Source organism: Gallus gallus, chromosome 15, assembly GCF_016699485.2.
Source record: "Gallus gallus isolate bGalGal1 chromosome 15, bGalGal1.mat.broiler.GRCg7b, whole genome shotgun sequence".
In the NCBI taxonomy this organism is placed as follows: domain Eukaryota; kingdom Metazoa; phylum Chordata; class Aves; order Galliformes; family Phasianidae; genus Gallus; species Gallus gallus.
In genome coordinates this window covers 654,670-682,619 of record NC_052546.1, presented here as the reverse complement: position 1 = coordinate 682,619, position 27,950 = coordinate 654,670, and the positions used below count along the sequence as shown (strand labels likewise).

General features: G+C 41.5%; 1 protein-coding gene across 1 annotated transcript; it reads left to right on the top strand.

Moving 5' to 3' along the window:
- The first annotated feature begins 38 nt into the window (after window positions 1-38).
- On the top strand, window positions 39-27,879 carry HIRA (histone cell cycle regulator). Its single transcript, NM_204232.3, has 25 exons — window positions 39-177; window positions 4,197-4,259; window positions 4,966-5,076; window positions 5,848-5,938; window positions 6,444-6,538; window positions 6,910-7,005; window positions 7,985-8,145; window positions 9,043-9,210; window positions 9,737-9,850; window positions 11,585-11,655; window positions 14,052-14,157; window positions 14,721-14,948; window positions 15,286-15,371; window positions 15,810-16,004; window positions 17,364-17,534; window positions 18,637-18,841; window positions 19,587-19,691; window positions 20,525-20,673; window positions 21,878-22,039; window positions 22,771-22,829; window positions 23,536-23,641; window positions 24,559-24,681; window positions 25,075-25,238; window positions 26,293-26,381; window positions 26,943-27,879. The coding sequence occupies exons 1-25, from the start codon at window positions 141-143 to the stop codon at window positions 27,057-27,059; spliced, it is 3,072 nt and encodes a 1,023-aa protein (NP_989563.3). The 5' UTR covers window positions 39-140; the 3' UTR covers window positions 27,060-27,879.
- Window positions 27,880-27,950: the final 71 nt, after the last annotated feature.

Genomic DNA, 27,950 nt, shown 5'->3' with positions numbered 1-27,950 from the left:
GGGCGGGCAGAGCGGCGCGGCGGTGCCCGGCGGCCGCTGAGCTCCGCCGCTCGGTCGCTCGGCCGCGCGGAGGCAGCCCGGGCGGAGCCGCCCTGGGGTCCCGAGGGCGGAGGCCGGCGGGGGACCCCGGGCGGGAGACAATGAAGCTCCTGAAGCCGACCTGGGTCAACCACAATGGTGAGGGCGGCAGGTGCCACGGGCCGGGCTGGGCAGGTGCGGCGGGGCCGGGCGGGCGGGGGGAGCCGGGCAGCGCCGGGCAACACCGCCTCCGGCCCGGGCCCCCGGGCGGCGCTGAGGCGCGGCGAAATGGGAGCGGGGTCCGACCGGGCCGGGGAAGATGGCCGCGGGGACCGCCGGCGGCCACGGGGCGCTCCGAGCGGCTCCGCGCTGCGGGGCGGCCCCGGGCGGGGAGCGCCGCGGGTGGGACCGTGGGGCTGCGCTTCCCCGTGCCGGGCAGCGCCGGCGTTACGCGGCTGCGGGACTCGGAAACAGTTTCCGGAGCGGTGTCTGCGTCCGTAGCGCTGCTCTGGGACGGAACGCGGTGTGGAGAGCTCCGCTTTGGGCGCGTTGCCCTCTCAGTCGCGCTCGGTTCCCGCGCCCGGCGCCGTGTGAGGGCTGAGCGGCTGTGCCCGCGGCTCCGGGCGCTGTTGGCCTCGGATCGTCCTGCAGCGCCGGGAATGGCCGCCGAAGCCTGAAGTTGTGATTCCCGAACGTCTGTGCTGTGCTGCTCTCCGTGGGGCAGCCATGCGATGTGCGGCTGTAGCGATCAGAAAGTGGAAGTGCTTTACCTGAGGTGCTTGTTATGTCTCTGCTCGGTTAATCTGAACTGATGCAGCATTTGCACCTCAGCCTCTGGCTGCTCGTGTGTGGGCTCTCCTCCGGCCCTGGGTGGTTGGTGGGAGCCCACCTGTCAGCAGCTGGGAGCGAACTTCTGGCCTGTACCTTTGCAGATCGCAGAGATCAATGGCCCCGTGGCTGTTCTCTGTATTTCTTTAATGGGTGCATTGTTTCATTATGGCACGTGTTTGGAAACTGCTCTAACTTTTGGTATTAGCTTGTGAACTGTAGAAAAGCATCCTCTGCCAGGCAGTCTGCTGCTAGGTTTCATTAATGAAGGCTGTATCTCACAGGTGATGCAGTACAAGGCTTTGGTAGCCCCACATTTTGTCTCCATTTTTGCTGCTGTCCTGCTGGGATGAGTTTGGGCAAGTCAGTTTGTTCTGCAGGTGGTGAAACTGCTGGACATTTGTCACTGGTCTCATCTGTGAGATCCTTTAAGGTCTGTGACATGCACAGAGCTGTTCTTGCCCCCTCCTTCTTGGGGCAGGGAATGCAGAATCAATCAGGTGAGCTCAGGCAGGTGATTCTAATGTACCTAGGTTCCAGATCCCACAGGCATTGCCATGCATGAGCCGTCCCCGTCACTTTTTACAGGCTGCACGTTACTCTGGTACCTCCCTAGAGATGGGGGTGGTTCCTGCTGTGGGCTCGCTGTCGATAGCTCTTGCTCCTCCTTGTTCGTGGTTGGACTCGATGATCTTTAAGGTCTTTTCCAACCTGAGTGATTCTATGATTGTCCTTTTATTTTCAGTGCTGCTAGAAGAGCTTGCTTCCCTGCTCTTGGTACATGAGCAAGCGTCAGGATCCCAGGACGGCGGCTCTGTGCACTGGTTCCTTGCTGTCATTCTTCCCTTCTCCTTTGCCTGCTCAGTTTTGGGACTTGTACTTTACTGAATGGGCTGGAAGCAGTTGAAGGATGCTGGCAGACATGTGCTCTGTGAGACGACAGTCATGGGGAGTCGAGGCTGCAGCAAGTATATTCGGTGCACCTGGGCTTCCCAGCCCAGACACCGTGTGTGCCCTGTAAGAGCACTCTGCACGTTTTGGCTCTACAGGTTTTTGTCTTGGAGTTCTTAATGTTGCTTTGCCTGAGTGCTTATTGGAAATACTTCTTCAAATAGATTTTCTGTAAGCTTTTTGCACTATTAATGCCAGTTTATTAGATCTGTGCAATAAATACTTGTTATCGTGGTGTTCTCCTTACCTCCTTCCTTGCCTTGGAGCAGGACAGAACACTGACAAGTGTGATCCCCTGCAGGGGACACTGCAGTAGATATTCAGCTGGGGTTTGATTCTCCCCCCAGCTTCCTTTCGTTATGGATGATACAGTTACCTGTATGAAGGTACATGGTGCAGCTGTATGTGCATGTTTGGCACACAGCTGCTTGAGAGCCCAGTCTGTAGCAATGGCACGTGCTGAGCCCTCTTGGGAAGGAAGTCCTGTGTGATTCTGAGAAACCTTTGCAAAGCCCGAGGTGCTGTTTGGGTGTTACAGCTTGTAGAAGTTGGAGCTAGCTTTGCTGAAATGTAGGCACAGCTTGTCATCTCTTCAAGCTGTAATGGTGGAAGGTAAATATTTAAATGGATATGTGAGTCACGTAGGATGTTGTGTCTTGGATGGGCCACAAGCAAAATAAATAGGATCTCATTCACATTGTCGAACTTTGCATAAAATTGTCTTTTTATTTTAGTGGTTGTTGCATAGAATGAAGTAACAAACCATTATATAATACCATGGTATTATATTGTCTATCAGAAGGTGTTCTGGTTTCAGTGGATCTTGTTTGCTGCCTCGTGCTCTGTGTTGTGGGGAGCTTCGATAGCTTCAACAGATTGTTTAGAAATTATTACAAGGGGGGGAAAATGTCCTAAAGCCCCCTGTTAAACTGCAGTGTTACTGTTGAAGCATCACGTGCATCTTATTTGGATGCTTGATTACTGGTATGAGACTGAGAACTTCTCCAGTGACAGGCATGGGAAGGCACTTGGATGCTTTGGGAGAGGGACCTGGCGCTGTTCGGTGTCTCAGCAGTGGCCAACAATGCCATCAGAGGTGGACATGGATCTGAGGAAGGCAGTGGCTGCTAATAAGTAGTGGCTCTTTCTTTGCAGTGTTGTTTAACTGCAGCCACCCAAGCTCTGAAGCGCTGTCTGTGGGCGCTGTGCTGCTCTGGGGGTTGCAGCTCCCCCTCTTATTGAGGGCCTTGTTCCTTCTGACTCACTGGGGATCGGGTTCCTGGTTTATTGAGTGATGCAGAGGCAAGCGAGCAGGTTAGTACCTGACTGAAGACCTAAAGAGGCCTTTAAGGATAAAGGGCTTCCCGTACTCTCACAGCTAATGGCACAGCACACATGAGAGTACGGTAACTTTGGGTGTGAGGTTATCAATGCAAAAGTAATCTCTTCCACTTGTAACATCTATAGAGGGAACTGTTTCTGTAAGTGTCAACGGCTTAAACTAGTTTAAACAATGTGTTGGTTTAATGTAAGAGAACTAATGCACCTTGGGAAGGGCAAAATCAATGTTTGCTTCCTGCCTCTGCTTCTCAAAGTACTCAGCCAGTTACGTTGCATTCGAGATGGTAGGGAATGAAGAATAGATTCAAGCACGACCTGAAGAAAAGCCACAGCTAAATCTCAATTTGTGCTTTATGTGGTTTAGAGGACTGGGAAGGAGTGGAGTGCTGTCTTAATCTAGTGAAGGTCTTTGCTTGGCTGCCTGTAAAACTCTTAAGGGGAATCATGTGTCAGTGTTGCAACACAAATCCAAACAAAATAAACCTCAAAACAAGTCAAAGAGAAATACGTGAAGCAGAACACACATCCCTCAAACACTGAGAAGTATTGGGACAGGGATTTTGTTTACAGTTTAATGTCAGGGAAGCCAGATGGTATAGTTGCAGCATAAACCCATAGATAGAGAATCTAGTTAAATTCTCCAGGATTTATCAACAAAACAACAAAAGACAGAAACCAAAACAAAACTTGCTTCAGGTCATCAGCTAATGAGCTGCAGAAACCTGGAAGAAATTCTGTACCCAAATGTGATTTTACCTTGTTGGTACAACTGTTGTGGTGTTACTTTGCTCTGAGGCATTTGGCATATCCCACAGGGTTACGTCTCCTTGTTCATCTCTGGTTCATTTATGGCACAGTAACTTCCATCTACACTTCTAATAGTTGTTGTTTTTTTGTTTAGATTGCTTTCAACTCTCCTACTCAGCTGTATTTCTTATAATTACTGCTTTTAGAAGAAAAATACCATTTACCAACCTGAAGGGTCATGGATCTGTTGGCATTACTGTGTTCTGCTGACTGTGAAACAATTCAGTGTGTTTCTTGTTCTCTGATTTCAGGAAAGCCCATATTTTCAGTGGACATTCACCCAGATGGGACCAAGTTTGCAACAGGAGGACAAGGTATGCTTATGCCCTGAGGAGGTCGGACCCCTGGGCTACAGTGACCTCGTGCCCTTACAGTAGTTTGCTCTTCCTGACCCATTTACAAACACATCACTTATGTACCTGTCTGTGTATCAGAGGTTTCACTTGTTAGGACGTATAGAAAAGCCTGCTATTACTGCAGAAGACAGAGCTATGTTTCCTGATCTACGCATCCTCTTGGATGTCAGTTGGGTGGTACTGCAGTTGCTGAGTAGTGGCTGTAATGGCCAAATTTCTTTCTTATTTGAAGAGGAGCTGAGTGTTTGAACTGCTAAATAGGAAAATCAATGTGTACAAATGGAACGGCTCAAGAAATGTGTGCAGAATTATTTGCTGTTGTCATCAAAATAACAATTTTGTTGGCTAAAGTAATTGCCTTTTAGATTTTAAATGTATGTCTTCATTTGTTGAATACAATTTTACTGTATAAATAGTTTGTGCCTATAGTCATCATTGTTACTTGAAGTTGTTACGAGTGATTATTTTTTATCACAGCTTTGTAACATAATTTTCAGTACAGTACTTCTGTGTAACTGTATCAGAATGGCCTCTGTAGTTAAATGTTTCCACAGTTTCCACACCAGCAGTGACTAAATCCCCCTCTCTGTTCCATGCCTGTATTGAATTCAGCTGTTTTGCCTTTCTCATGTATTTAAAAAGAGGGCTTCTTGTTCATCTGCAGGTCAGGATTCTGGGAAAGTTGTGATCTGGAATATGGCTCCTGTCCTGAAAGAGGAAGACGAAAAGAATGAAAATATTCCCAAGATGCTTTGTCAGATGGACAATCACTTAGGTACATAGATGCACTTATTTATTTGTGCTGGCTGTTCGTTATTTGCCAGAGCATTCCATCTGTCTGTGATTACAGAAATTGTGTTCTGCCCAGTGGTAAAGAGTCATTAAATCCAGCAGAGGGGTCTCATGCTTTGGCTGGATGCGTTTTTAGGTATTTGGAAGAAAATCTTGTTAAGATTTGGAAAAATACGTAGAGAAATACAAATACCACTGGAAATCAGTGAACTTTCTCTGGCTGTGTGCATGACATGATTGGTAATGCACCTTCTGAGAAACTGGGGGCTCTGAAGGACAGGGCAAGGGAGAAGTATAAAGAGAACGTAATATGAAGCGTATCAGTAATAGTTCCAGATTATTCTACACTTATTGCACATTGTAATTGGATCAAGTGTGGTTACCTGAACAAGCTATCCCTTTGCTTTTCTTCAAGATGTATGTTTTTTTTCTTTGCCCTGTTACTCCCACTTAGTTTTCCCCAGGCAGTTTCTTTTGTTAGATGAATATACATCTTTCACCTTGTAAGCTACGTTTAGTGAAAATTCTTTTAAACAATTAATAATCTTTTTTTAAAAAATGAGTTCCTCAACTGGCACTGAAAGGTAAGTCCCAATTCATTTATCTAAAGCAGACAAAGTGCCTTGAGCAGCAAAACCAGATTGAAGTCCTAAAGGTCTCCTGGCAAGCTTTACCTGCTATCAATTCTGCCCCCGTTCAAGGAGAATCTATTCTCAGTTTTCATTTTACAAGCTTTCTTTTCTTGATTTTTCAGCTTGTGTGAACTGTGTACGATGGTCCAACAATGGAGTTTACCTGGCTTCAGGGGGAGATGACAAACTGATCATGGTGTGGAAACGAGCCGCGTAAGCATGTTTCTTCCTTCTCTGTTTTGTATTTTGTTTCAAGTAAGTGACAGTATTGAGTCTATTGGTGTTTCTTCCCTTTGCAAGCATCTGATAAGCTCGCTGCTTCCTGTGGTGTGTGTGGAGCTGAAAGCTGTGGTATCGCATCACTGGTACTGGAGAGTCAGTCCTTTGTCCCATCTCTTGGGCTGGAGCAGTTCGACCTGGACAGTTGTGCTCCTGGCTATGAGTTAAGGTGGCATCTGTCCTTGAAGAAAACTTCCTGATGAGTTCTGAAGGGTTACTTAAATGCTATCAGTTTTTGCTGTCACTGGACAGTGTAGCTTGTACAGAAGCTAGTTTTTTTTAATAACTGGAATTATAAACGTTTTGGTTTCAGCTTTTTATTGCAGGAATAACTGAACGTGAAATAGAAGTGTACTGTGCAGCTGGTTTTTCCTGAGCAAGTGTGTGGAAAAACGTGAGGTGGTTCTGTTGGGAACTATTTTCTTTCTATTTTCATTAGGTACATTGGACCCAGCACTGTGTTTGGCTCTAGTAGCAAACTAACTAACGTTGAGCAGTGGAGGTGTGTATCAATTCTCAGAAGCCATTCAGGGGGTAAGTGAGCAGGCGCAGAATAAACGTAATTTGTACACGTGCTTTGGAACAAAGTGAGTGTGCTGCAGTATCTGCTGTTACTTCTCTGTTCAAAGCAAGGCGAAGTGCTCTCTATGTGCATTAGTACTTCTATAGTCACTAAATATTGCATTTCTATTTTGAACTTTTTTGGCCCCAGTCACGGTTTGCTATGTTCTGTCCTACCTCCCACTCTGGTGATACTCTCATCATTCCTTGATGATGGAAAAAATGTTGCCCCACAAGTTCCTTTAAAAAAGGTTTTTAAACCTTTTTTTTTTTTATTAAACCTTTTTAAACCTTCTTAAAAGGATCCTCTGGTGGTGTCTTATATGGAAACTTTTTTTAAACAGACGTCATGGATGTAGCGTGGTCTCCACATGATGCTTGGCTGGCATCCTGTAGTGTGGATAACACTGTTGTCATCTGGAATGCTGTCAAATTTCCAGGTGAGAAATCTTATGTTTCAGATGTACAGGTATATAATATTTTCCAGTAAACTTCTCTCTGGGTGTATTTCACTGGTAGTGCCCATGTGGCAACGGGTTGTCTGCCTTTCGAGATGACACGCTTGCAATACGGTGAGCTCCCTCTTCCCAGTTTGGTTATTGATCACTGGATTCCATGCTGCTGGAGATAAGTTACACTCAGATTATGCTCCTGATTTTACAAGAAAGTCATTATTACATGCATTTTCTTTACCTTCTCTGCAATTACATAATTACCTAAAATTTCAGATTGATATTAGAAGTATTGTTAGTTAGGTTTGTGTTTTTTCCTTCTTGCCTTTGTACCCAGAGGACTTCCCATCCCTTCACCTTTGGGGAGCCACTACCTGATTTACCCCACTTTAAATATTGCTGTTTAATAACCAGCATGCCTTTACATAATGAAGGGGAAGAGAGAAGGACTACGGGAGCATCTGCACCCACTTCTGTCATGGCAGCAAAAGCTCTTGAGTCTTGCAATTGATGGCTGTGTTCCTTCTTTTGCCGCAGTGCTGGTAGCTCCCCCAGGCCCACAGCCTCCAGCAGACCTGTGAGGGTCTGTAGCACTTAGGGAGGACCTGCCTGTATGTGGCTGCTTCTCATCATGTAATTTGGTGTAAGCTGAAACTCCCATTGTGTGCTGCCGGGCACTGCTATTTATTTTAGGGCTGCTGCCAGTACTGATGTTGGAGATTTTACACTTTTAAGGTATCTGTAGCCTGTGCAGTGCTCTCAGCCTCTCCTCTAACAGGATGATGAGCAGGAGATTGGCAGAACTTGTAGCCTATTTTCAGGCAGACTTTTGTATTTTTTCAGTCACAGGTAGTAAAAAGCCGAATTTGTTGTGATAATCTTTAGGTACTGAAGAAAGAATGAATGTTTAACTAAAGTTCCAGTTACACTGCTGCTTTAAAGAGTTTTTTTTGTTGTTGTTGAACAGAAATTCTTGCCACTTTGAAAGGGCATTCTGGCTTGGTGAAAGGGCTGACCTGGGATCCTGTTGGAAAATACATTGCCTCTCAGGCTGACGATCGGAGTTTGAAAGTGTGGCGGACGATGGACTGGCAATTGGAAACCAGCATCACAAAACCCTTTGATGAGGTACTTGAGAATGTGTGACCATTCAATGTGAATTCCTGCAGAGTGACTAAAAATTGTTAGAATAACTCTGGTTCTGAAGAAGCATTAGGTAGTGTCATTTGAGTTAGCACTGTTAAAATATCCAGTAGTAGATTCTAAAGGGGATGTGGAGGGAAACTCTCGTGCAGCATGTCATTAAATTGAGACTCTTATCGCCACTGAACGTCATTGGTGCCAAACATGTATATGGTCATGGAAGCAAGTAGATGCTTGGAAAGACGGAGGTTATTCCAGGGAAGAATTGGCACAAACTAATTGCACTGCTTTTGCATTCTTCCCTATGCATCTTCTATTGGCCATTATCAGAAACGTAGGAGAGGGATCTTTGGTCTGGCACCCTAGGGCTCTTATCTGATGACTTTGATCAGGAAGTCCAACTTCGGGGAAGAAACTGATGCTTAGTGAGTGGGCTGTGTTGCACAGTGGCATGGCACTGTCATAGTGTGATTACTAGTAGTAATAGACTGTAAATGTGTGAATACACATAACATGTGGCAAGCTGAGGTCTCATTGTTAGCAGCTGATGTGCTGCAGCCCTGTGACTGACTAGAACTGTGATCGTTACTGAGTGTGCTGTGTGCAAGAGGACTTGTGTTTTGTTTCCTTTAAAACTAGTTCTCTGGATACCTTTTTCCTCCTTTTGTTAGTGCTTCATTTATTATGCTACATCACCTGCATAAGCGTGGCTGAAGTGCTGAGAAGTGTATATACTGTCTTTCTTTTATGGACACGAAAGACTTCGTAACCATATTTCCTAAGTCTAAAGTTTAAATAGTTTGTGTTAAAATATATATATATATATATATTGCCAGACACACTTTAAGCTCTAGTATGGTTTTTTTGGATTTGTTTCCCTAGTGTGGAGGGACAACACACGTGTTGCGTCTTAGCTGGTCACCTGATGGTCACTATCTTGTTTCTGCTCACGCCATGAATAATTCTGGACCTACTGCTCAGATCATCGAGAGAGATGGATGGAAAACCAACATGGACTTTGTGGGGCATCGGAAGGCAGTTACGGTAGTGGTGAGTGAATGATAATAATTTATGCCTGAAGTAAAACTTGTAAGATGTGCTTTTTGGTAATTGTGTGCACCAGTGGGGTGAGAGAGGGAAATGGATGGCAAGGTTAGTAAAGCACGAGAAGTAAAATGTGGTGGTGTTTAATGAATTTTAGCTTTAATACTGGAAACAATCAGCCTGCTTATGTGATATGAGAGCTGGATGCGGGTGAACAAGAAAAGAAGGGGGAAATACAGGAGCAGGTTAGCAATGTCAGAGGCCAGCTTTGTTAGCTGCTCAGTGACTGAGGTTTCTGTTGGGTTCCTGATCACTAGTAAACTGATGTCCTTTGGCATTCCTGGTACAGTGTTCAGACAGTTCCTTAAGTAAGCATGTGGGGCTCTTTCAGTGCTCTGACAAAGCCTGGCTAGGGACTTCATTCCCATGAAGTGTTTTTCTTTTTCCACTCTTAACTGGAAAGCTTGTTTTTAAAGCAGATCTACTAAAATACAATTACTGTAATAAAATTTGTGACCTCTCACTTGTGCAGAAATTCAATCCAAAAATTTTCAAGAAGAAACAAAAGAATGGGAGCTCTACCAAATCAAGTTGTCCCTACTGCTGCTGTGCTGTTGGCAGTAAGGATCGATCTCTGTCTGTCTGGGTAAGCGTGTTTGCCTTCTTTGATTAACGTGGTCATTTGAATAGCTTGTGGGCATAGCACAAAGGTCATGTGTACAGCATTAGGTCTTTTACTTAGATTCATATTCAGATTTTTTCTATTCTTGGTTCTGAGAGGATTAAATGGGAGAAAAGAAGTGGATTGGTAGTAGTTTATTTCAGGAATTCAGTATTCTGGAGCCAAGAACAACTAGAAGCCAATGTCAGAGTACATTGTGGTTGTACAGGGGCGGAACTGTTAAGGGAAATAATGTCTTAGTTCAGCTAATAAACATAATTCAGCCCTATTTCCTTCCAGGGTCTTTACTTGTTCTCCGTGTGAATCCTGACGAGAAAGACTGTACTATCACTCCATATTTAGCCCACCTGTTTTTTTTTTTTAATTGCTTATAGAGTCTAGTTTTGATAGTCTTTGCTTTTTATAGGTACAAGGAGAGTTCAGCGGGCACAGCTGTTTCTGAGCATATATGTCTCATCTTTGTGCTCTGTTCTGGCTTCAATCCCTGGCTTCTGCCTTTGCTGTGAAAATCAGTGTGAAAGTGAATGAGCTTTTTAAACATACTTCCAAGTTTTCAATTTCTAGTTTTGATTTTTGAAGGAAAATCCAAACTCAAGTTGTTATTCCAGCTGAGAGGAGTGACTGTTCTCACATCTACAGATGCAAGCAGGTTGTTTAGTAACTGCAAAGAGTAGAGAATAAGTTTAACTGATTGTAAGGCTTTATGATGAGATGTGGGCCAGAACACAGCAATTGCTAACTGCAGTCTACTATTTATAGATGCCAGAGTGGTATCTATTCATCAGTTGTTAAATGCATAATGCTAAATCTCTTTCTGGCCTTGCCACCAGTGCATGCCCATATCCGAACGTCACTATTGGTATATTTTATTCTATATTTATACTATGACTTCATGTAGGGTGTCTGTTGAAGTTTCACTAGGTATTGTAGAGATGCAGATATAGGCAGTCATTACTTTGAAGAACTGTAGCAATATATACAATACAGACCTAGGAGGGAAACATAAAAGGAGCTGCTGAAGATGACACGCTACACCTGTGTACCAATGAGCATGAAACTTTCTAATCAGTTTGTCGTCGTCTTCCTTTTGCTTGTATTATGTGCTGTAAACATCAGATTCATTGGCTTAACATTAAGGAGATTAGGATCTCTGATTTAGAGCTGCATATTGGAGTTTTCATGGTCAGTTCTTTATTACTAAGCTGATCTGTCAGTGTAGAAAAATCCTCCTTATGAATAACTGTGAGTGAATTTCCCTCTGCTATTGGCAGGCATCACTTACTTGGGCAGGTGGTCTGGGTGAAGGCATGAAACCTAATCTGTCTTCATCTTGTGCTGGCAGTTTGCAACATCCTTATCTCAATAAAGCTTAGAATAGAAGCTGTCTTAGTATGTGTGGAATTGCTTTTTGAGCGGTAGAAAGCTCTATGACTGCAGTAGAAGGACTAAGTTGGTGAAGACATTTTGTGTTTCAGAAAGGAGGGGAAGATTGAATGTCAACCTTTCTCCTCCAGAGCTTTCTGTGCTAGTAAGGAGATAGCTAACCTGACCCTTCAGATATCACACTGTCAAGGATGCAGCTGTCTCTTGTCCTAGTCTTGTTTGGAGAGTGCTGTTAGACTATGGGAAAGTACTAATGTGGTAATATTTGTGGTAACATTGAGCTTCTAAATTTCTGAATGTTTTTTCTATTTTAAGCTCACGTGTCTGAAAAGACCTTTAGTTGTCATACATGAGCTGTTCGACAAGTCTATCATGGATATCTCCTGGTAAGTTGATTTCTTACAGAAGCCAGAATGTTCTTATCAGCTTTAGGTAGGTGCATTAACTGGAAATTCATCAAAATAGTACAGGTTGCATCTGTTGGAACACAAATACTTAGTTCCTGCAGTTTTTGGTTCTGCTGCAGCATCTTTGGTATCGTGACGTTAACTATTATCATGGGATCAGTTCAGCACGTGTGACGTCATGACTGAGCAAAACCTCCTGTATTTAGGAAGTAATGGCTGTGGGTCTGCCTCACTGCTGGGACAAACCAGCATCAAAGGCCTAGGTCTTAGGAATGCAAAAGGTAACAGTTCTTCATTCACGAGATCTGAAAAATAAGGAAGTAATGAACATGACGCTACTCTGTAAGTGGTATCAAAAATAAAGAAAGAAACAAAACCCAGCAGCACTGCACTTAGGCATTGGGTGATTTACAGAATTGGGGTTCTGTACATTAAAAAAAAAAAAGTATTTTCCCATAGTATGCACACAGCTGATCACATAGGTTGTGTTAATTTGAGCATTTCCTAGCTTTTGAAATTCTACCTTTGTAGCTGTAGCTGTGTTCTTACAGTGTGAATTTTAAAGCTTACAGCTGTTGCACGTTCCTATTTTCTGTGTGCTGTATGAATTTTGCTGTGAAGCTCAGAGAAGCACACAAAAAATTCAAATCCAAAACATTTTGCATTCATAAATAAAGGCCAAAAAATAGAATGTTTCCTGAGAACTGCAGTTGTTGTAGTACAATAGCTTCAAATAGCTTCAAATAGCTTTGTTGTCTTGTGTTTTTTAATTTTCCATCTGCAAATTGCACATTTTCAATGGCAAAAAGTCATTGGGAGTAATAGCCGATTCACGTTTGCTATTTAAAAGGAAGCAGTTTTGTGGGATGTATGAGGTAAGCAAAGCTTCATCAGGAAACTTATTATTTTATATCCTGTTTACAAATTCACATTTATGGCTAAAATGCCAATAACATGGCATATTCCCAGAAATGCATTCCAATTCATTGCCCAATTCTAAAAACAGACTGATGAAATTCAGAGAAATCTGAAACTATGACACTGTTACAGCTGCCTGGTTTCTGGCTTGAAACTGTGGATTTGAATCCATTGTTATAACATCTGAGCACCATGCAGTTGTTACAGAAAATTTGCTAGGGTCTGGATGTCAGGAGGAGCTCAGCAATTTTATCTGATGATTGAGCAGAAACTCTCCACAAAGTTTTATCACTTTTCTAATTTGGAACTGTGTTGTTTAACCCAGTTATGGTGCTGATGCTAACTCTTCTGAATGTGATGCTATTAAGATGCAGCCACCACGAAGAAAGCTATTTTTCAAACATCTGGAGCTGTTATGCATGCAGTATTTTTATGCCTTGCAGGACTAGTTCGGATAGGAGCAAAGAGTTCTGCCTGCTTCCCTTTTTTCTTTTTTTTTCCTCTTTAGAAGACCATCTCAGCTACCTCACTGTCTGTTAGGTCAGTGAATGTGTGAATGTCTCTTACTGGCTTAGTAGTCAAAACTTTTTTTTTTCCCCCCAAACATGCAATAATGGAAGGCTGTCGTGCCATTAAGGGTGCAGTATATCCTCTCTCTGCTCTCCTACTGAGAAAACCTTTGAGACCACCAGAAGAGCGATGTAACACTTTCCCACGTGTAGGAACAGATGCAGCTTGCTTGGAGAAACAAATAGTGAGCTCAAACATACGCTCTTACCTACTGCAGCGATTTTAGGCCTGCTCAAACACACATCTTCCTTTCTTTTTATTGCTGTCACTTCAGATAAAGATGATTAAGGTATTAAGCCAACATACATAGCTTCTCTCATAGTCTTTTCCCTTCTCCCTCCTACCTTGTTTATTCAGACTGTAAGCTCTCTATGGGAATAGACAATCTATTGTTATTTGCTTCCCATGCACGATGAAGCTTTGTCTTCCATGGGTCTCTAAAACATGACCCAGAGGGGCAATTCTATTAAAAAGTGTATCAAATTATCTGCTGAAGTTCTCTTCACCCAGTTCCATTAGCACACAAATTCTCTGTGCATCTTTTGAAGCAAATATATTTACATTTTTCTCTTGCTGTGTGCATCAGATGATATTCTTCTACCCCTACAGAAAGCTTTCTGTGATGCTGATCGTGCCATGGGGTGTGTTGTTCTAAAGCCACCTTCCCATGTTCAGTCTCTGATTTGCTTTCTTTCAAGAATGAGCACACAGACCCTTGATATCCATTGACACTTTTTCTCCTCGCTGTCCCATTTCTCTGGTTTCATCAGTGTTTCCTGTGATGATATACCTTAGACTAAATGTTTTTTTTATTCTGAAATTTACTGTACAGCCCCTTCATATCAACAAAAAAGAAAAAAACAAGGATGAATGTTTCTTTCCTTCAGGACCCTCAATGGACTCGGTATCTTGGTGTGTTCCATGGATGGATCTGTGGCATTTTTAGACTTTTCCCAGGATGAACTTGGAGATCCACTCAGTGAGGAGGAAAAGGTACAGTGAACACTGCTGAGAATCTCTGATCTTATATAAGGGATGTGTTGATTCAGTTATAGTACTGGAATGTTTACAGTGACTGATTTTCATATTGCAGAAAAATGTGTTCTTGTTTACTTTAAAAACATTACAAGGAAATGAATTGATGGTGTTAGCTTCTACTCTGGAAAGAAAGTGTAGTTGGAAAACATCCGCTTGCTTACACATCATTATATGTTTCAAGTAATAATTTGACCAAGGAAACAAGGAGTGGGTGCTTCAGAACACTTTAAAATTACTCTTTGACTTGCTTATATGCAAACCTTTTAAAACTGATTTGCTCTTGGCTGTTTTTAACTCTTATTGCTATTAGCAACTAAAGCTTTGAATTCTAATTAATGTACTGATTTATTATTAGCTCAAAATGTAAAGAAAGGGAAAAAAATGATTAGTTTATAAATGATAGAGGACATGTAAGTCGTCTTTCCATTAGATTTGTGTGGTTACTTTACATCATAGCTAGTGATGTCATGTTGGCAGTTGTAGTCACTCTTTGTGTGGTACACTTCTGACATTTGCAGAGCAACATTCATCAGTCCACGTATGGTAAAAGCCTAGCTATAATGACTGAAGCTCAATTGTCTACAACCATCATTGAGAATCCAGAGATGCTCAAGTATCAACAGAGGCAGCAGCAGCAGCAGGCGGAGCAGAAGAATGCATCAATAAGGGAAGCATCTGGGGCTGCGACCACAGCTCCCAAAGTGGCAAGCATGGTCAATGGAGAGAGCTTAGAGGACATTAGAAAGGTAGGTGCTCTTGGGTAGGTACTTTACAGCATCAAGTAGAAAGTCAGTAAATAGCAGATGTTTTTGATAAAAGAAGTTTCTGCAGCCTTACTCATGTTGAATAGATCTGGAATTGGAAATTGCTGTGACTGAATTAAAAATGAAAAGTAATTTATGCTATGTAATAGCCTGAAAGCAGTAATCAGAAGTAGAATCCACTGTATTTTGTAACATATGAACTTACATAGGATTTTTTTTTTAAAGGCTAAGTTACAAAAATATACTTGTAGATTCAACCATCACATGTGCGGTAACATCCTATTTGTCAGAAATAATGATTACATATATTTCCCAACAGAATCTCTTAAAAAAGCAAGTTGAAACACGAACAGCAGATGGCCGGAGAAGGATCACACCTCTCTGCATAGCTCAGCTGGACACTGGGTACATTTGGAAGTAGTTTCTAAAACCACTATAGCTATAATGTTTTCTTAATAGATAAGGCTAACTCTCATTATCTGCCCTTGTAGATGAGTGAACTCTACTGAAGTATTGCAGGTTCATATCTGCGTTAATGCTAGCGTTATAGAATCATAGAATTGCTCAGGTTGGAAAAGACCTTAAAGATCATTGAGTCCAACCACAACCTATCTTCATTTGTCTATGAAAAAGGGCTCTGGGAAGTTAGTTGTTGGTGGTTTCTTTAGGCTATCGGTCCGTTTATATGTATGCTTTTGTGTATATGTACAAAATGTATAGTGAAAAATCTCTGCATACAGCAGTGGGAGAGATAGGATGAGTTTTAACTAAAATGGTTTTCTTTCCATTATTTTTGAAGTGCTTTGAAGAAATCTGTTTGTTGTTTGTTTGTCTTTTACTTAGGGATTTTTCTACGGCATTTTTCAATAGCATCCCAATATCTGGCACACTGGCTGGCTCAATAATGTCTTCTCAAAACAACCAGCAGCTCATGTCATTAGATTCTAATGCAGCAAATTCCCTTAATACTTCAAAGCCTTCTGCAGAGCCAACAGCAGCCAGTATAAAACCAACAGATGATGCAGCCAATAAAGATGGGTCAGTACTTGCAGAAGTTTTGTTTTTCACTTACATGGTTTTGTTTTAATTCTTGTTTGTGATTCTGTCATCAATAATTACAATGATTTCCTTACCCCAAAACTTTCAGAATCTAGCATTCCTGTAGGCATTTTGTTAGTATTTGGTTACCTACCTGCTGATAAATTGGTAATGAATAAATTCATATGCATAGTTCTGAAAATGAATTTAGTGCAATAATGTACAGTTGACTGTGTGCTAATGCTCTAACAAGGTGGCTTGCTTATAGAATACCGAGTTGTTATTAGTAAATAAGTTTTCTTTCCAGCAATGAAAGTAATGAAGTCTGATTTCCACTGAGTTCTATCCTGCATCCCCTCGATCTCCTCTCCTCAAGCACAGTAATATTTCTTCCCTATATTCTCAACTCCATTCAGATGAGAGAACATAGTGACTGGCTTTGTCATTGCACAGCAGTGTGTCTTTCAAATTAATTATGGAACAAATAAACTTTATTTGCTTTTTCCTCCATGGTAATGCTGATCTTCCCCTCCCCTCCTATATATTTTTAATAGCATTTGAAAGAGCATGATGTCATTGAAATCTCTACTACTCCATTAAATATAGTTGAGAGTGAGTGGTAGACTGTGAGGAACAATTGACAGACATAATTACTAAGTGTCCATTTCTTTAGAAGTTGGGCTTCTAACTGCTCTTTAGTGCAAACATCAGTTATCTCAGAGCCCTTTGTTCCCCTGAATGGATTGAAAAATCTTCAAAGTAAACAGCTATTCAAATAACAGATCCCTGGAATGCTTTAGTGTGGGGAAAACACATTCCTCTGTCCTAGTCATGTTTGGTAAAGGCATAATAAATTGTTTGGATTCTTCAACAACAAAATTAAAACTTGGCATGAAACGTTTCAGCACAAATTCTTTGATTGATATACACTGGAATATAATCCTATAAAGGAAAAGTGTTTGATAACCTGAAGAATGGATAAAACCAGAAATCCCAGCCATTATTTAAAATAGCAAACCTTTCCATTTAGGAATGTAAGAACCAGCTAAAAATTTAGTTCCTGAATTAAAAAAATACTTAAAGAATGACCTAGTTATGTCTCTTAATCTAGATGTATATAAATTAAGCATCAAGATCTTAGCTCAGAGATGCATTGTAAACAGTTTTTGAGAGTAGACAAAGCTTACAAGATATTGACACATGAAAGGTGAAAAAGCATAATTCACATACGTATGAGTGAAAAGTTTTGCATGTTATTTCTAGCCAAGATAATGAATGCTTGCTGGTTATTATGGGCAATGTAGGTTACAAATGCTAAATTTCTTTCAATCCTTGTTCTCATGTCCCTTTTATTGACAGTGTAAATGCTACCTCTGTTTCAACTGCTCCTCCTGCATCGTCTTCCTCTGTGCTGACAACTCCATCCAAGATTGAACCTATGAAAGCATTTGATTCTAGATTTACAGAACGATCCAAAGCCACCTCAGGGACTGCTGTTGTAACAAATACAAATCAGACTGTTGTGGACAGGTAAGAAATAGCCCAAAGGACAAAAAAGGACAGAAATGTAGAGTTTAAAAGCTGGTTGTCTATGGTGCTAATGCTGTGGAAATTCTTGGGTCTCTTCCAAAACTGGAATGAAGAATAGGGCTGGAAATGGGTAAATTCTTTGCTGCCGTTATTCCTTAGTACATTTATGTCTCTGGCATATGACATGGAGCAGACTCTTCAAAATACTCAGTGTTAAAGCTCCTGTTACAAGAGACTGTGTGTATGTTCATGCCTTCGTGTGTGGGTATGTGCATCTGTGCTCCTTAGGAGACAAAAATAGCTAGTCTGTGTCCATGTGCAAGATTTTGAGATAAATGACAAAATGCCTCTGCAAAGGTCCTGTCATGACTTGAAGGCATGCAGAGAAGGCTCTTTGATTTTGATGTTTTTTTCTGATTCATTTTCTGACAAATGAGGGAAAAAATTGCTGTCCTGAGAGAAAGTGTGTAGTTCTCTGATTTATTACTGTTAAAATGTGTTTTGATCAAATACCTCCACATCTTTAGTCAGCGTTTAGCCATGTGTTAAAGAAGAGAAGTATTAGATTACTCTTATACTTGTTTCCAGTGTGTTAGTAAAATTAGGGATAAAAGGAAGTTGTTTGGCAGAATTCAGATGCCAAAGAAGAAAGGTTTGGCTTATGCAAGAAATTCCTGAGAAGTGATTGTGGAGTAAATGATGAAATGCCGTAAGTTAATAACTGGCCATTGGGAGGAATGGGAAGAAAACAGCTAAAAGATCTGTTCTAGGGTATAACATCTAGTGAGTTCATAGGGATTTGTACACTCTCTCTTTTACTTTTGTTGTATTCTTCAAATACAGAATGGAGCGCTGCAGTCATTTACATGGTTTGTAGATAAGCAGTTTTGGGGATAGACAGCATAATGACAAATGAAGTCCTACTTGAGTAAGCAGAAGTGTAATGTCTGTTGGAGAGGAAAAGATGAGAAACTCTTATACTTCAGAGTGCTGGATTATTTGAATCGACCCAGGGAAGAGGACTGATTGTAGTTGGAATATAATGCTAAAATAAAATACAACTTTTGGAACAGGCTTATATGAAATGTGTTTACTTCTGCAGACTGAAGGATCAGAATTTAATTAAAGACAATAAGCCCAAGGATATTCTGGAGAGCAGCAGTGACAGCGAAGAGAAGATTCCAGCTGCTAAACCGCTCAGCGCCCCCAAGAGAAAGCTGGAACTTGAGGGAGAAACAGTAGAAAAGAAGAAAAAGGGAAGACCTCGAAAAGACTCCAGACTTGTACCAGTAACTTTAACTGTTCAGGTGAAATAAGTGAGATTCATTGTGACTTCCAGTGTTCGTTTAATAAAATAAGTCACTTGTTCTACTGAGTCAAGTAAATACCACTGATACAGCATTCCTCAGAATGTTTAGCTCTCCCTTGTCTTTGCTTTGAACCTTGTTCTGATTTAAGATATAAGAGAACTAGCACGTTCATACATTTAGCAAACATGTATTCTTTATAAGGATAAGCAGAGATGCTCATTAAATGGGGCCGATGTGCTAAGTATTGATAGTCTGCCAAATCACTGTATAGAATCAAAGGAAACTCCATTAGTTCTTGGTATTCTTTCATGGGGGAGGCCCGAGCATAAGAGTTTGATGTGGATGTAACTTAAATGGTTATGATTTCCCTAGGAGTGGTGAAGCAGTAATTTTTATTGGAGTTTCCATCGTTTTGTGTGTATGTATATATACATAAAATATATACATTTTATGTTTATGTATCCTTCTAGTTTAAATTTTCAGAGCTTGGATCTTCTGTGAAATATACCAGAACTTCCATTACTTAGTTCTAACTAAATTTTAAATCTAGTTTTTGCTTAAGTCTCAGAAGCTCTATTGAAAATACATCTATATAACTAATGTAGCAAAGAACATTTTCAATGAGTGTTATGTGGGATCTTTTAAAAAGAGTTTTTAAAATCCATTTATGTTGTAGCATATCTTTGTTTTTAACCTTTTTAAATGGAAAAATATAACCACTCTGTATTTTTTTTTTTTCCAGTCCCCAGCTGCACTGGCTTCTGAAAAAGATGCTGCTTGCATCTCTGCACCAGCATTAGCACTTAAACTGCCAACCCCAATCCCACAGAAATCGTTTACTTTGCAAGTAAGTTGTCTATAAGGAAAAGAAGCTTACCATTAAATATATATATATAGTATATATATATAATATATACCATTAAATATATATAAATAATAAATAAAAATAATATATAATAAATAATATATATAAATATATATATATATATTTTAAAGTATTCTTAAGATATTTAGAGCATCTTCATGTGTGTTCAAGAAAAATGTATACTTTAGCCTTTAAGAATATGACTATAGGAAAAGATAACATCAAATCGATTAAGCGTAGGTACTTCTGAACTAGCTGAACTGCAATGAGAAATGCCTCTGGTTCACCAGTCCCTCCTGGTTAATTAAAATGTATCGTTAAGGTAGGTCTCCAAGTGGAGTAACTGCTGCATTGTTATTATGGTGGTGTTGGTGGTACATGGCTGAAAAGAAAACTAAGTGTTTTCTGAGACATCTCTGGAGGTGCTCCACATTCAAAGAGACTGACAAATAGTACTTAAAAAATAGGTTTTCTGCATGTTTAGGCTGTGGCAGTCTGCTGCTAATCCCAAGAATTTAGGCAGACCTGGCACATCAAGAGGTGACCCAACACCCTTCATTAGGAAGCACAGACTAGCACAGCCTTTCTCCATTAGTAGTGCTCAGAATACAAAGAGGTTATTTGTGTTGTAGCCAAGGCTGATTTTCAGAGCTCTGCTTCTTTGGAAGTACAGCAGTATGTTTTGAAGTGATTTTAAGCAGAATGCCATGCTTCAATACTTTCTTAACTGTAGGGTTTGAATCTAACATAATTTGTTGCTTTCTTTGAGGAGTTGCTTTTCTCTTCCAAGAAGTATTTTATTTTTCCTTTTTCAGGTAAGTTCAGATCCATCCATGTACCTTGAAGTGGAGAATGAAATGACCACAGTGGGAGGTTCCAAGCTGAGCAGATTGAAGTGTAATCGAGAAGGAAAGGAATGGGAGACGGTCCTCACCAGTCGAATTCTCACAGCAGCAGGAAGCTGGTAAGAGAGCCTGCTTTTGAGGAAGTGAGAGCCTGAAGGGAATAAATAGTCCTGAAGGCCAGAAAATGTTTTAGAGGTACAAAAGTACACGTGAGAAGAAGTGAGTTACATATCAAATAAATCTTTGCATTTTGCTGATAGGTGGAGGCTCTTGAAGAATTTTTATCCACTAATTTAGAAAATTTGATCAACTGCATCACTTCTATTAGGGATTTATGTGACTATTTCTGCTTGGCTCAGGATGTCCTATTTCTCTTCCACCTAACCTGCTCTTACACAGTGATGCTCTTAATCTCTCCTCCTGTGGAGGTTTTGGTGGGGATTTTGTTGACTGCTGCTGTTTCCTGCTTTGACCACCCTTTCCTCCTTTTCCTTGGCCACTGTAGTCTTTGCAGTGTTTCACAATAAATATTTTGTGGACAAAAATACCTATTGCTTTCAGACTTCAGACCAATTTTGCTCCAAATGTTAGCTATGTTAAAAGAGTCTTGAAGCATCATAAACTCTCATTAGTTGATAAGAAATATTGTGTATTTACAGTTCTTTAACTTTCTTCATTAACATTGAATACATCATGGTAACATAGCAGTTAGCATTTCAGCAACTAAAGAATGAAAGATTTGTGACAGTGCTGCGCGATGTAGAATTTTTCTTAACTCGAGCTTTATGCTGATTTTCTGATGGCACCCTGAGGTTACTCATATCTGTAGTTAGTAGCAATGTCCTCTATGACATTGCCACATATAGTTGAAAAAATTAAATAAGCTTGCAAACACAACAACCTTTTCTTGGGGTCTGAAAAAAAAAGCAGCAGATTTCAAAGTTAAATACAAGTTCAGGCCTGAAGAAGACCTTGTGTGTATCCCAGAGTTTTACTGGTATTTCCAACTGTGCCACTAAGTCTAATAAAAGGTAGCACCTCTACCTGCAAACCCTCTCTTGCCTATCACCTCCCATCACTGTGGTTAAAATAAACAGGATTAATAAATAATAAATAAAAAGGGGATGTGGAATGCACCTAAAATAGATAATCACCTGACCACTGTTGGCCTTTCCTTTTGGTACCTCGCATTTTGTTAAAAGCTATAATAGTTACAACTGGAGCTAGTTCCCTGAAAGGTATGGTAATCCCAGAACGCAGTGTGGTTTTATGCAGCTCTCATTTATTGAAATGTAGAAGTTTATTTTGGACTTTCTTTTTTAGTGAGATTGTCTGTGTAGCCTGTGAGAAACGAATGCTGTCGGTATTTTCGGCTTGTGGTCGTCGCCTTCTTCCCCCTATAATATTGAATACGCCCATCTCCACCCTACATTGCACAGGTTCTTACATCATGACTCTCACCACCGCTGCTACACTCTCTGTCTGGTAAGTGCCATGTTTGCTTGCAGTGGCTGTCTGGACTGATTTGTATAAGTTACTCTGTTCAATTGTTGAGTTGATTCATTCCTGTTGAAAATGTGGCTTAAAGCCAGATCCAAACATAAAGCCCATTTTGAATACGAGATGAAGGTATAGTTGGGCAGGACTTGACTCCTGAATCTCTGTTCTAAGAGGGAACATAATGTTCAGGTTGATACTGTGAGGGAGATAATAAGAGATAGTAACTTCATGCTGACCGTGAATCGAAGCAGCTTCCGTAGGGTATGTACGGAATGAATTGGGTGTGGGGTGGGAGAAATCTGGCCTTCTCTGTCTTCTGTCATACTGAGTCAATGAGATGTATGGGATTTAGAGTTAAAGTACTCAAGGCGTCTTTTAAAATATGAAGGTAGAAACTGCAGTACTTGTTAAATTAAATCTAGTATCTCATACAACTGTAAACAAGTCAGAGCTCCTACAGGCATTGTTTGGGTCCTCAGTTTGCTTATCTGTAATGAGGATTCCTGATAGAAGGGGACATAAATTTTGTTCTGTGCTATTGAATTCTGCCTGATATAAGGGCTTTGAGTTTGCCACAACAATTTTCTTAAAGCAATGGGGAAAATGACAGGCAAAACCCCTCAGTAACTAGTATTGAAATGTACATTTGTTAAATGATTTTGGAAGTTTCTGTTGTTCGTAAACTGCAGACTTTTCCTTTTGTGCTTCTTTTTTAGGGATGTTCACAAGCAGACTGTCATTGTTAGGGATGAGTCTCTGCAAACAATATTATCAGGTAATGAAGAGGGTCATTTGCTAACCTTTAGGCCCAGCCATGCTGTTTAGTCACATTTATGACTATGCATACTCTGCAAGTGTATTATCTTAGTGATGAAGAAAAAGGGGGGGGAAAAAAGGCAATTTCTCAGAGTATACTGTCTTTTTATTGTAGCTTTAATCCTCTCAGTACAGACCTTAACTAACTTGACAGGTATTTGTTCCAGTAGTTTGTAAGCATCTTCATTAGAAATTACATGTACAAATCCTGGGACAGGAGTGTTGCGGGAAAGGCAAGGCTCCAGCTCTCTCACTCACACAATGTTGATTGAGTACGCACCTTTTTGAATAGGCTGGCTTTTAGAATTTTGACTTAATGGGAAAAACAAAGACATAGACTTTGGGGATTACAAAAGATGTGGCAGATTTGCTGACGACTTCACTCAGATATGAAAAATGTTTCTAATTAAGCAAATGTCATGGATAAATGGCAATGTCAGGATTGACAGTAGATTCTGTAGGAGAATGATCTTAATGCCACTGCTCTGAGCCTAGTGCTGACCATCGTTTTTTAATGTTCCTATTAGTCTTTGAGAATAACAAATACTTCACCTTTTTCTGTTGGTTGCTAAGACTTAATAGTTAACAGTGGGTAGCATATTTTACTTAGCATGATGAATGTATGCAGGACCCAAAGTAATACCTTGCTCTCGTTTGATTTGTAGGAAGTGATACAACAGTGTCTCAGATCTTGCTGACTCAGCATGGTATACCTGTAATGAGCATGTCTGATGGAAAGGCGTACTGTTTTAATCCTTCTCTTTCTACATGGTATGTTTTACGTGTGTGCCTTTTACAACCTAGCTGAGCATGTATTCTGGTTTACTGTTTCACTCCACATTCTGAAAGTTAGAGCAGTGCCCTCAGGCTTAAGTGTGCTGTATTTGTTTAGATAAACTGACAAATTGCATGGAGAGATTCCCAGGCACCAAGGAGCAAGGGATGGACTTCCAGGCAAAATTCTGACCCTGCTGCCTCTTTGTTTGTTTGTACTACAGCTTTGGAAACATATAAAAGAGTGATCCCTTTAGTCATTGTACGAATTTAAACATGATAAAGCAGCGAAGGTTATTTAAAATATTTGTGCCATTTACCTCTGAGCTGTCTGGAGGTCTAAACTTAGCACTGTTTTGAGCCACTGATTCCCTCGGCATCTCAAATTTAGTGAAAACGATATCCTTGATTAGGTGTGGAAATGTCAGCTGTAGCTGTCAGCTCCCTGCATAAGAAGGAATAGCTTAAAGTCTGAAGAGTGTCAAAATGTGTGGTCTGTGATGACCTGTGCAGGGGGTGGGGGGACCTGGCCCTCCCTCAACTCAAGTTCACAATGCGAAAAGTCGTTACTTCATGCGTTTGCCCCAGTCTTCATTATGGGTATGCCATCCTGTGTGCTGTAAAATGCCAGACAGTGAATTTCCTTTTACTTCTCAAAGTAAATGCTGCACTGTACTATGTGGTCAATCCTGTCAGCTCTGGGGGCAGGAGGGACGTTTCCATGAGAGAACAGGCGGAATTTGCACAGACCACAACTGTTCCAACTCAGTGTCCAACTGCTGAGCGCCTCTGTGATGCACTCCTGGTGATCTGTGAGCCTGTGAGTTGGGCTTTGAGGCAGAACAAAGCTGCATCAACTGATAGCACCACTCGCTCCCTTCAAAGTTGTCTTTGCTTTGTTTGCTCTTTTCCAGGAATCTTGTTTCTGACAAACAGGACTCCTTGGCACAGTGCGCGGACTTCAGGAGTAGTTTACCATCCCAAGAAGCCATGTTGTGTTCTGGGCCCTTAGCTGTAATACAGGGACGAACATCAAAGTATGCCTTTCTTTGCTTCATTTCACCAGCATGTTTGACTTTTGCACATTTGTAGTCTGTATTGCAGTGCTGCTCTGAGGTTATCTGGGGGGGTGGGAAAGCATACTCCAAAATTAATCGTTTTGTTTGAGTCTCCTCTTTATTGAGTGGGTGACGTATTTGATGATTCTGTACGTGTAATATCTTAATTAGCAATTAGTGACACCTGTAATTAGCGCAGTGGATGGTAAGGCAGTTTGCGGTGAAGTGCTGCTTTTGTTACTCCAGGCTGGAACTCTGAAAGCTCTGGGTGTCTCTGGAAGTTAAGTGCAGAGCAGTGTGTTACGAGAATCATTTTGTCTTAAAATAACATCTGCTATTATGGTGCCATGTTAAATTTTCTTTGCTTTGTAGTTCAGGAAGGCAAGCTGCCAGATTGTTCTCCATGCCTCATTTAGTGCAACAAGAAACAACGCTTGCATACCTGGAGAATCAGATAGCAGCAGCGCTTATGTTACAATCCAGTCATGAATATCGCCACTGGCTCCTTATCTATGCACGGTACCTTGTTAATGAAGGTGAGACCCGGCATGTTGTGCTGCCTTTGCAACTCTCTTTCAAGAAACTCCCTGTTCACTTTGTGTGTATGTATGATTGCACTTAATTTTCACTTGTTTGGCACTTTGCGCCTGGACTCAGTGTTTACTGAAAACCCAACCAGCTGAAGCACATTTGTTTCCCATATTGCTCCAGTACTCAGGAATCCTATTCTCGCGTGCTGTGAACAGAGTATGGTATGGGGAAATAGTGCCATCTAGGGGGCCTTGAGCATAGGCAAAAAATGTGCAGTGAGTCGATGTGGGTCTATCAGATGCGTTATCTGGCCGCAGTTATGGGTGCTTCAGAAGTAGCAGCAGCACCGTGTAAGATGTGAGACGTGTTGTGGAGCAGGAGAACTGCTACATCTTCGATATTTACACCAGAGCACACACAGCTGTGGAGAGTTTGATTCTGTTACTTGCACTTTTATACTTCTCTGCATTTGAACGCTCCATCAGCTCATACTGGTGAGCTCCATACACTAAATTCTGTGAGGAAAATAATCCACATAGAGGATTGCTTGAATCCATTTCATATTTGAATATATTCTTCATGCTGCTATACTAAGCAAGGCTGACCAACTGGCTGTGGTTTGGGGGATTCTCTGTATCTCTGCTTGTTTGCGTTCCAAATTCAGTAGCTCCCATTGTATTTGTTCAGCCCCACTCCTGACTACACGCAGTCGTTTTGCACAGTGGAGAATTAAGTGGTGTGAGGCCGCCCACTGCTGTGCTGGCAGAGATAAAAACAAGCATGCTGGTTCTTGACCCCTGCTTCGTTTAATAAAAGAGCCCGGTGAGTTGCTTTTGGTTCCCTCTGCCCATCTGGGGTCAGGCTGTACGTTAAGAACAGTTACACCTGAGAAAGTACTCACTGATGGAGAAGAACCATCTGCGTTTTCAGAAATCCTGCATGTTGGCCTTACCTTATTCCAGATATTTGCAACTCTTTTTTTTGAAGATGTTGTCAGTTAAATTGCGTAGAGGTTTTATATAGAGAAATTCTCATGATCTTATTTCTAATAAATTTCAGGGTTTGAATATCGTTTGCGAGAATTATGCAAGGATTTACTGGGTCCAGTCCATTACTCAGCTGGAAGTCAATGGGAATCAACAGTAATGGTGAGTCTTGAGGGAGAGTTTCCCGTGGAGATTACAGAATGTGGATAAACAGTGTGACTTAAAATATGGTTAAACTTAATATGATTGTAGATTAAAATGGCTTTTTGCTAGTCCCGGAGCCCTTTGTGCCCTCTAGTCCTATCCCACAAAAAGGCTTCTTCCTGCAGCACTTGTATTTATTCTGTGTGAACCTGCAGAGTGCTCAGCTCCAGTCTCTGCACTGGTGCTGCCTAAAACACTGATCGGATGGAGCAGAGCTGCAAGCTCAGGCTTCCACGTTCTTCAGAGAGCAGCTCTGAGATGGTGGTGTGCCAACGAGACGCCTTCCCTTCTCAGAGGCCACAGCGGCTCCACGAGCATACAGGTGTAAAGGCAGCTCGTATTTTGAGTCACGCTAGCAGAGCAGGAACTTAAAACGCGTAGCTCTTCCCAGGCAGGAAAAGAAATGCATGCATCTTAAACGATCCTATGGATTACATCCCCAGTATAAAGCAACACATCCTAAGGAAGCCTTTGTGTTGTGTGGCTTGTTTTTTTTGTTTGTTTGTTTGTTTGTTTCAGGGTTTACGAAAGAGAGAACTATTGAAAGAGCTTCTTCCTGTTATTGGACAGAACCTCCGCTTCCAGAGGCTTTTCACAGAATATCAAGAGCAGCTAGACATCTTGAGAGACAAGTAGCATTCCCCCAGCTCTTCCCTGAGGGACCTGGTCCGAGAGAAACTGCTGACCAGCATCTCGCGGGGACAGGAGGAGAGAGGAGAGGGAGCCCGGTTAGTGTGGGACTCTGCGGGGCGGGCAGTGCTGTGGGGGCCCCAGACCTGCCTTAGTTTTCCAAGTTCACGAGTGGATCTGTGGGGAGGAGCGGTTGAGCACAGACAGCTTCCCAAGTGAAACGTGACCATCAGAGCTGTGGCCTCTGTTTCTACGGAAAGGTGTGTGTGTACTTCGGGGGGGTCCTTTTGGATCTGATTTCCTTCTAATATCAAAATCAGCTGAGAAGTGTTGGTGGGGTTTCTTGGATGTCCTGTGAAAAGCACAGTACTTCAGAGTACACTGAACAGCGTATTTAACCCTGTTGGGGTTTTTTTGCCTAAGGATTTATTGAGGCTCAACACTATATTGAATTAGATGAGTGAGCCGCATAAAAAGGAGTTTCATAAATATTATGGGATTATGCAGCCGATCGACTTTCCTGTGAATATAGTAATAATACCAAGAGGCTGGTCTAACACAAGGACTATTTTTGTACTAGAATTTGCTAACTTGTGATACGGAGTTTTATTTGGCCAATCATCAGGCTGTCTCTAAAGTCATCTCGTAGGAAACCTAACTCTAATGACAACAGCTACGTCTCAAAATAATTCAACCAAATTAACGCGTCCTCATCTGGTTTTTAATTTTTAATGTTTGTAAACGGCATCGGGGGGTGGGAGGGAACGACGGGAGGCTCTTTTTGTAAGTACACAAATAAATGAAGACTGCATTGGTTTAAAAAACAGCACAGCAGGAACGTGGCCTTGAATTGTCCTTACGGAGGGCGGGCAACGGGCATCTCCGGCGCTGCTCATC